Here is a 10,161-nt window from a genome sequence, read left to right on the forward strand (position 1 = left end):
AAAAATACCATCGAAAGACAGTAAGTTCCCCTCAGACATACATTCATATAAACTCCTACCCCTAACTGAATCGCGATTTGTTTAGCATCTCAACCGATTTGAATCGTCACATATTTAAATCGATTTTCAACCAGCTCGCGATTAATCGTTACATCCCTAGTAATTGACATGTTTGGCAGTAATTTTGTCCACAAGAGTAACACTGATTTGGGCTCAGTTATTGAAACAGTTTCATTGTTCATTTTATTTTCATCAAGCACACATATTCAGCTTCATATTCATAAAAAACTAACAAAACAAACAAACAAACAAAAAATCAGTTAGTTACTTACGGCAGAATGTAGCATTTCTCCACGGGTGAACCGTGACATTTTGACTCTGACAAGCAGATGCATAGGCTGCCACTGCATCACACAACACAACCTGATGTCCTTGGAAGTGGCAGGTGTCGAATATGCAATCCTCTAGGTAAGATCTGGGATCAATCTGCGCATGACATTCTCTGAAAGGCCCTGTCCGGTTTGTGATGATCTCACAGTAGCGCTGGGCGTTCTCCCTCTGGGTCGCAGTGCAGGTTGAGCATCCAGCGCCAACACAACCAGCGGAGGAACAGCCAGGTGTTGCAGCAACCTGCCAGCTCTGTCCCAGACTACTGGCATTGGGTGCCATCATACCATTGTGCATTGCAAGGTCATCCTGAGCAACACCGTTGAAGTTTCCACAGAGTCCACAGACTGCACCACTGTAATTGTTAGGCAAAGTGACGCTCACCACATTGGACCAGTCAAAGGTCACCTGGAGACCAAAGTTTGTCTTCACAACAGCAATGTTTCCGCTGCGGACAACTACAAACACATCTTGAATCCAAAAGGGAAGTTCTGCTAGCTGGCCATCAAACTAAAGAGAAATTAAAACGCATTTGTTTACTATTACAGAAGTGCTCATTTAATTGAAACAGTTTAAATAGTGTGTAGGCCTGGGAAACATAAAAAAAATAAGAATTCCAATTCCAATTCTGATTCGAATTCCGGTTCTTTAAAAGTTCCATTCATAAATCTTTTAGTATTTTTGAAAAAAAAAAAAAAAAAAACATAGGGAAAAAAATGCAAGTTAATTGTATAAATAAACAAAATTCAGTGAAAAAAAAAAAGTGAATTAAAGGCGTCATATGACGTTGCTAAAAATAACATTATTTTGTGTATTTGCTGTAGTTTACACAGGTGTTTTAATAACTGTCCACATTAGTGCAATCCAATACTTGGCCTTTAATATTTACTAAAAAGAACCAACTCAGTAATTTCTTTGGGAATCGGACTATACTGGTCATTCAGGATGGATTTGATTCACTAAAATAACTAACTCAGAGTCATTTGTTTGGGGATTTGAACTACACTAGTCTGTTTTGTAATGCATATTCATTAGTGCAACAAATAAAAGAATTAACAGTGTTACAAAAAAAAACAGATTAATTCTATTCCCTGTTAAAATACTCTATGCCAGTGTGTGAATGATTAATGGAACCAAACATCATTAAGTCTTTTATATAGATATATATTTTTTCAAATAGAACTGATTCTGAATGTTTCTCAACCCTGCTAGTGTATATTATGTGACTGCACTCACCAGTAATTGATACGGATGTTCTCTGGTCAATGTGATGGTGAATCCATTCACAGTCACATTGACAGTGTTAGTGAAGCTCACTGCGCTGCTCCAACGATGATCATTCTTAACTGTCACGTTAAAAGGTACAAGACTCGCATTATGAATGCACAGGGCTGCCAACTGATACACACACGTGCCCTGGAAGTCAAAATGGAATCCGTCGAATGTGCGGTAATGTGGGTCTACTGAGCCTATGCATATGGCGGCGCGACTCACTGGCCGACATCTGCGACTTCCATTAACAATCGAGCAGCTCTCACCGACAGCACAGGAAGATTCATGACACACCAAAGCACTTAAGTTACGGTCACACTCGCAAAGCCGATGACACTGCTCATCAGCCCAGAAAGTTTGGCCTTGTTGGTAGTAAGCGCCTTCATAGAAGCAGCCACATTGATTGGTGGGCACACAAGTGTCAGCGCTGAGGACAAATCCGCTGTCACACACACAGGCTTCCACACAGGTATCAGTGCAATTTGGCTGCTGATTTGGGTACGGACACGTCGCTGGACACGGAGACGCACAGGCCTCATAATGACTGTTGGGTGGGCAGTTCATAGCTGTTGAAGAACAAGAACAGGTTCATGGTTAAAGTTAAGCATACAAACGTGCACTATGAGCGTTCAGCAAACTTACAGCAATTGAATCTCCCTCTCCAATCTGTAATAATGACACCCTCTTGACGACACAGATCGACATAAGTCTCCAGAGCTTGACAGAGAAGTCTTCGGTCTCCGTTATTGAAGCACAGATCATACACACAGCTTTGCTGGAACGCCTGTGGGTTCACTTTAGCATGACATGCACTAAAGACACTCTGGCCTGTAGATGTCAGGACACCACAGAAAGCGTCTGTTTCATAGAGGGCATGTAGGTCACGAGAGCAAACAGGGCAGTCGGTCTCACAGCCATCGTGACACGCAGATGTGACACTGTCTTCTGCTCTCCAGCTCTTTGCAAACTGGTACAGACTTGGCAGAAGGTTTCCAGCAGGGTCTCTCCGCTCATCTCCACCATTACCGTTGAAATTTCCACACAGGCCACACACAACTCCATAGTAACTACTGGGCAGATGCAGGTCAACCCTCCAGCCCCAGATGTAAGAGACACGCAGACCAAAGTCGGTTTCCAACAGAGCAGCATTGCCACTCTGTCTTACCCTCACACGGCCATCATGATGATCAAGAGGAAGATAAAACCACAAACCATCCACCTGACAGAGGAAAAACAGAATGATAGTGCTTTTTAATGTAAAAAAAAATTGATGACACTTTATTTTAAGGTCTAATTTCATATTAATGACTCCCGATATTCTTATTATTGTGGGAAAAATATTGTAATATTTAAACAAATATGACAATGGAGTGAAACAGAAATAATCTTGCTTTTAAAATATGCCAAAGAACTTTTAAAATTTGCACAAAAATATTATTGGATGTTTTAAATTAACTAATATATATATATATATATATAGATCAAATATATAAAGTTTATATAAAATCTAAATTATATAAAAGTATATATAAATCTACAAATCTAAAATAAAAGTATCAATAAAATATTACACTAATAAAAGCTTATTTCTTTTTATGACTACATTCATGAAATTAATAATTGAGGTTGACGTTTCATGTTTATTTATTTAAAAAGGCACTGTTTTAAAGACAATCAGGCTGAGTTGGTCTGTTCATAGCACACAATGAATTAAAAATCATACTGTGACAGTGCAGATGACCCTGAGTGAGTATGTATCTTTAAAATTTTGGTAAAAACATGTGCAGTAACTCATTACCATGATCTGTCCTGTATGGTGGTTCACCATAGTAAAAGTGCTGCCATATACAGTAACTTCCACCTCTCGCACATAAGACACATCGTGGTTTCCACGGTTTTCATTGCTCTGGGTTACAGAGAAGGGCACCAGTCCACTCAGATTCCCACAGGTCTTAGACAAGACGTATTTACAGGTGCCTTGGAAGTCATACTCATGGCCATCAAAGGTGTGGTAGTGCGGATCACCCCACGCCCAGCATGTGCTGTTGTACTGGGGCACACACACAGCATTGCCACCTTCAAAGCGGCATGACTCTTTCTCTCGACAGTGGAGGTCTTGACATGGATCTGTAGACAGAAGCAGCGAGAAGAAACACAAAAAGTGCCATTTAAGAACAGATTACAGATGTTGTTTAATTTATTGCATTATTCCAGTTTTTTTGTACATCTTAACCTGGGTAAAAGCAGCCCCACATTCCCGCTCTAAGGAAACACTGTGTGCCGTTAGGACAGTTTGCTCTTTCACATGTAAGTCTATTCACTGGATCACATCGACACTTCTGCAGACACTGGTCCAGGTAAACCACCTCCCCAGCCTGAAAACACAAACTCGGTCACAAACAGCACAAGAAAAGAAAGAATGCTAGACACAATGATCACAAAGCCATCGCTTCACCTTATACGTGCGTCCCTGCTGATAGCACCCACACTGCTGGTGTTCAGTGCACTGCTGGCCATCAAACAGATAACCGTCGTCACAAGCGCAGCCCTCTGTGCAGGTTTTAGGACACTGGATTATCGTAGTCAGACCAGGGCAGGCAGCAGAGCAGACGTCTGTGCACGGTTCATAGTGACTGTGAGCTGGACATGACATTGCTGGAACACAATGGTGAAGACAAAAATTAAAATGATTGGACGAGAACACTTTACTGTCACTTTTGATCAATTCAATGCGTCATTGCTATTATTAATTTCTTAAAAACTAATCTGGCTGACCACAAACTTTTGAACAGTAGTATATTTCTTCCAGCTATGCTGTTTATGACAATTACAATAAGTTTCAAATATATTTTGGTTTAAAAAAAAGTTTGTTTTTGTGTTATGAGACATAATAATCCCTTTGTTTTGCTGTCCTATTTGATTAAGGAATTATGATCAGGAATCATAAAAAAGTTCTCTACAAGAACAAACTTACGGCAGAAATTGTCTGTCCTCCATCTTTGGGTAACGACTCCGGCTCTAAGACAACTAAACGCATATCTCGCCACACTATCGCAAATAACCCCTATGCTGCCATCGGATGCACAGGTATCAAAGACACAGTCGTTGAGATAAGCTGAGGGGTTCAGCACAGCGTGACAGGCGGCAAACGGCCCGTTGGGATCAACCAGAACTCCGCAGTAGGGAGGCTTCTCAAAGATGGCTTTCAGTCGAGGATCACAGTCCAGACATGTGTCGCCTTCACATCCGTCCTCACACACGGCTCCAGGGACATCGACTTTCCAGGCTCTCCCGAATACATTTACGTCCCGTGTAATATTGCCATTTGGGAGACGGAAGTCATTTGAAGGGATGCCGTCAAAGTTGCCGCAGAGTCCACAGGTCTTGTTGCGGTAGTTGTCAGGAATGGTAACAGTGACGTAGTAAGACAGGTCATAGGTCACATAGAGACCAAAGCCGGTCTTGATGATGTAGTAAATACCGTCCTTATAGGCCTGGACCAAGAAGCCATTTAAACTGCTTGAACTATATGGGAGGTTAGTCAAAACCCCATTGACCTGTGGGAATGGTGTCATATTAGAGTCCTACCACATTTAGAGTATTTCAACATCAGTTTAACATGTAAAAGGGACTCAAAATCACATTATGGGAGCTTCATTGAGCAGAACAAAAGCAGACAAACCTCCACTTACCAAGATCTGGGGCTCATTTTGTCTTAAGATGATGGTGCTGCCGTAGACAGTTAAGGCCACTTGCTGGGTAACAGACACTTTATGATATCTATCGGGCCACCATCTCTCATTCTCCACCTGGATGGAGAAATGGGTCAGGTTGGTCCGTTCCAGGCCACAGGATTGGGAGAGAATGTAGGTACAGGTTCCCTGGAAATCAAAGCGCAGCCCATCAAAGGACACATAGTGTGGGTCTCCAGAAGCTTCACAAAAGGCCTGTCTGATTGGCTGGCATCTGTGAACGCCGTCCACCAACTCGCAACTCTCATAGGGGCCACACGATGACCTATTACAGACCACCTGTGGAAAGAAAAGCATTGTATTAATGTTTTTGTATGGGGCAAGATTTGTAACATGAGTTTAAAAAAAATTATTTGAAATACAAATACAGCAAGTTCAACTCATGTCACATAGCTCAACAACTAACAAGAAATGAAAAGAAAAGCTGTCAAAAATAGTGCCACATCAAATATCTTATTAATGACTGGTGGAAAAAATAAAATTTATTGTTTTATACTTTAAACCTATGCTAATCAAAACAAGGATTTAAATAAAGTCTGAATATCATTTATCATATCAAAAGAATGTATAACTTATGTATATGTTTAACAATAATAATGTATAAAAAATACAAAAATATCATTTAATTTACTATTTAGAATATACAAAAATGCTAGCTATGAAAATAGCCTTAGCAAGACAAATGAGTTGGCCATTTTATTACAAAAATGTAACTATTTTTCTACTAATAGAATAGAAAAGTTATTGAAGAAAACCCATGTACTGTATGTTCTGCTCCAAGTTGCTCTGATTATATGCAACTTAGGTTCAATAAATCTTATTTCCAAACCTTTAATCGGGGCAGAAGACTGAACTCATATACTGCGTCTAAAATTGAATACTTCCCTACTATATAGTACGCAAAAAAAACAGTATGCCAAAAGAATAGTATGTCTGAATTCATAGTATTGTAACCTACTACTGCTGCGATTCTGAAGTGTGCATTCGATGGACACTTTACTATCCCATGAGGCCATGGGAGAGGATATATGAATTACAATGAAGCAACGCAACTGATGCAGGTAGGTTCAAATTCAAATATAGTACCTATTCAGACATGTGATTTTAGACACACCAATATTTTCAAAAGATCAATGAAAAAAGTAGTTTATCATTATGTGATTCTTGTGAACCCTGTCCTTAAGATAAAAACATCCAAACCAATCACTTAACTATAGCTGCAAGCAGCAACTAAGGGGTCAAGCACAACAGCTGTAAAGAGCTAAGGAGCTGTCTTTAAATACTCAGTAAAGACCAGGGTTCTCCACCCCTGCTCCTGGAGAGCTGCCTTCCTGCAGACTTAGGGTGCTTTCACACCTGGCCCGTTGTTTCGGAACCTGGCGCGTTTCCCCCTTAGCTCGGTTCGTTTGGGCATATGTGAACATGGCAATCGCGCTCGGATCCGCGCCAAAACGATCGGTCCGAGATCGCCTGAACGAGGTGGTCTCGGCTTGATTGAAAACGAACTCTGGAGCGGTTCGGTTGTAGTGAGAAAGCAATCCGATCCAACGGACCAGGCTATATCACAATTTATGATGGGTAATTACGTAAGTTCCGTGAAAAGCATTAGCTTTGTTGTTTTGCTAATACCTCAAAATGAACCTGTGAATGTCTGTGGGTGAGCACGTCGTCGCCATTCAAAATAAAAAAGCGCACTTTTTAATTTTATAATGCCGTCTTGTTGCTCTTCTTCCTAGTAGGTGCATTTTAAAAATGTTTTCCCGATGAATCCTTGACTCCTGCTCAAAATGATAAATAAATACAAGGACAGCTACAAAAAAACAACAAACACTTGTCATGTTTGGATAGATTAAAATGAACCCTGGTCCGATTGCTCTGTTAGTGCGGTTCGTTTGAGTAAGTGTGAACGCTGCCATCCGAACCCTGGTGCGCACCAAACCAGTGGACCGAGACCGCTAAAGAGATGGGTCTTGGTCCGCTTCCAAACGAACTCTGATGCGGTTCGAATGATATATGAACGCAACATGGACCAAATACTTCAAGTTCTAAACAAACCAAAAACTGGAAGTAATGACAAGATGTGACGCTATGCGACAAGATTTGACGACACGGTGTAACCAAAACAAAATGAGCAGAGGGCCGTGTGAACACACCCTTAAGTTCCAACCCTGCTTCAACACACCTGTCTGTAATTAAGTAGCCCTGAAGACCTTGAGTAGCTGATTCAGGTGTGTTTAATTAGGGTTGAAGCTGAACTCTGCAGTATGGCAGCTTTCCAGAAGTAGGGGTGGAGACCCCTGTTAAAGACATTTGTTGAAGCAGCATTTTACTACAAAACTCAAAATGGCTGATGCCCAAAAAGGCTGACATAGGAAAATTAGTTATCATTTGATTTGTTATGCCGTTCCGAATCTAACAAGACCAATCTTGACCAATCTTGATCTTGATTTTTGGCCAAACTGGTCAGAAGTTATAAGCAGAAATGCCAATTTTTAAAAAAATATATTTTGACCAGTAAGTGGCGCAGTGCTGGAAAAAAATGTTTGAAAAAGTAGATTTCTTTTTGCATAATTCAAAATTGCAAAAAATCTTGACCTGTAGAAATGTATGCATTCGACTTGGCATGAGCCAAGGAATCGGAGGAAAAAATAATTTTGCTTTCAGACCTTACGGTTCAAAAGTTATTAGCAGAAATATGAGTGCAAATTTGGCCTATTGGTGGCGCTAGAGAGTTTGAGATAGAGACTCCAAATTTGCTATGGTTAATATTGAGACTGTCCTCTATCTGTGTGCCAAATTTCATAACTTTCCCGCAAGCAGTTCTATGGGCTGCCATAGACTTCCAGAGTGGAAGAAGAAGAAGGAGGAATAATAATAATAATAATAAGAAAACAAATTGATACAATAGGTGCTTGGCCCCTAAAAATGTCTGAACAAATCTCTGAACAGTAGTATATTTTCACTGTCATCATACCTGGCCATCTGGTAAACACATGCACACCTCCTCACAGTTATTGCCAGGATAGAACTTTTGGTAAAGCAAGTAGTAGCGGTTGCCATAAAGACACCCACACTGAGAGAAGGGGACGCAGCGGTCCCCACTCCTGATGTAGCCCTTGTCACACACACAGCCCTCCATACAGCCACTACGACAGCCAGCGGGAGGAGCCAAACTATGACAGGTGACTTCACAACCAGAGCCACAGAGCTCATAGTGGCTGTGGACGGGACACTGAACACCTGACAAAACAAAGACATGTGATGGGTTAAGCTCTGATTCGAAATATACATAAATTTAATTAGTTAAATAATAACTAGCAGAAATGCCACTATGGCTGTGAATTCTTGTTCTTATTGATGGGCTGGATCAGGGTTTTTCAAATTGACACCCAAAAATATAGCTGCCTTTATATTTTCGGAAAGAGGAGACTTGCAAGGAGATCCTCTTATTTGGGAGTCCGTGGCATCAAAAAGTTTGAAAACACCCAGGCTAGATTACATGTCAGGTTTGATTTTGAACTCAATAGCCATATGCGGAATGTACTAACACACCCTTCTATCCTTAGCATCTTTGTTTTTGTGCTCTGCTTTACATTTTGCAAGGCCTTTGTTGACATGAATGGAACTGGGACTGCAGTGTCTTTGCTAGAAAGTCTATCGCTATACCTACAAAAACTCTTGTGTATGAACACAATATTACCATGTATACAGTTTCTCAAAAATCTCTAGATACAATTGCCCCGGGGTTCTCTCACCACAGAATTCAGCAGTTCTCCAGGGGCTGATGGTCCTTCCCATTGCCTGACAGGCAGTTACATATGCTGTTATGGCCTGGCATAGTAGATCTCTCCTTCCGTTATATAAACAGACATCATAAACACAATCCTCAAAAAACCAAGCAGGGTCTAGCACAGTTTGACAGTCCTTGAAAGGCCCCTGTGGGTCACGCAGCAGCCCACAGAAATCAGACGTCTCATAGACACTCCTTCTGGTCGGGTCGCAATCCTGACAACTGTCTGTGCAGCCATGGACACAGTCTGGGATCTCGGCTACACTCCAGCTGGCACCGAACTCCAACGGTCCTGAAGCAGGTAACGCTGTTCCTCTGACAGTCAGATCATCTTCTGGATTTCCATTGTAGTTTCCACAGAGGCCACAGATGGCATCCATGTAGGTGCTGGGGATGGTGACGGTGGCAAAGCTGTTCCAATCAAATGTGACTTTGAGACCAAAAGAGGTTTGAACAACAGCAGACCAGCCACTTCTGAAAACAGAAACCTGACCTTCAATAAGGTGGAGAGGAAGGTTCAACAGCTCACCATTGACCTGAAAAAGAAAGCCAACTTTGCTTAAATTTATCATTGAATGACTTACTGTAACATCACCAAGCTATATGGAAAGATAAAACTGTTTGCCAAAGGTTTAAAGCATGCAACTTACAGTAACAGAACCGCTGTATTCTCTATCGATAACAATGGTGAGATTGTACACTCTGATCTGCAGTAATTTAGTGAACGTCACCACTCTGCTTCCCCGAAACTCATTTTGCACCAGCACATCAAAGGGCACCAGTCCAGGATATGAGATGCAAACTCCAGCCAACTGATACACACAGTTACCCTGAAGGGAGAATATAAGTAATAATGCCATTATTCTCCACAAAAGCTACTTAACCAAAAACATGGAATTCTTAACAAAATACTTTTATGCCTATACTACAGAAGCTATGACGGGAAAGGTGTTTTTTTTT

General features: G+C 41.1%; 1 protein-coding gene across 1 annotated transcript in view; it reads right to left on the bottom strand.

Annotated features, from left to right (window-relative positions):
- LOC107755381 (IgGFc-binding protein-like) overlaps nucleotides 1–10,161 on the bottom strand; it is a 21,013-nt gene that overhangs the window by 5,968 nt on the left and 4,884 nt on the right. Inside the window, exons 6-16 of the mRNA XM_016572161.1 lie at nucleotides 9,852–10,031; nucleotides 9,167–9,737; nucleotides 8,386–8,651; nucleotides 5,352–5,690; nucleotides 4,634–5,216; nucleotides 4,115–4,314; nucleotides 3,893–4,034; nucleotides 3,458–3,786; nucleotides 2,302–2,878; nucleotides 1,624–2,225; nucleotides 329–897 (exon numbers count right to left, since the gene is read on the bottom strand). Coding sequence (XP_016427647.1) covers nucleotides 329–897; nucleotides 1,624–2,225; nucleotides 2,302–2,878; nucleotides 3,458–3,786; nucleotides 3,893–4,034; nucleotides 4,115–4,314; nucleotides 4,634–5,216; nucleotides 5,352–5,690; nucleotides 8,386–8,651; nucleotides 9,167–9,737; nucleotides 9,852–10,031 — 4,358 coding nt within the window. The remainder of the gene's footprint in view (nucleotides 1–328; nucleotides 898–1,623; nucleotides 2,226–2,301; nucleotides 2,879–3,457; nucleotides 3,787–3,892; nucleotides 4,035–4,114; nucleotides 4,315–4,633; nucleotides 5,217–5,351; nucleotides 5,691–8,385; nucleotides 8,652–9,166; nucleotides 9,738–9,851; nucleotides 10,032–10,161) is intronic.

The sequence above is a fragment of the Sinocyclocheilus rhinocerous genome, unplaced genomic scaffold, assembly GCF_001515625.1.
Source record: "Sinocyclocheilus rhinocerous isolate Xijiao unplaced genomic scaffold, SAMN03320098_v1.1 scaffold3307, whole genome shotgun sequence".
Classification (NCBI taxonomy): Eukaryota; Metazoa; Chordata; class Actinopteri; order Cypriniformes; family Cyprinidae; genus Sinocyclocheilus; species Sinocyclocheilus rhinocerous.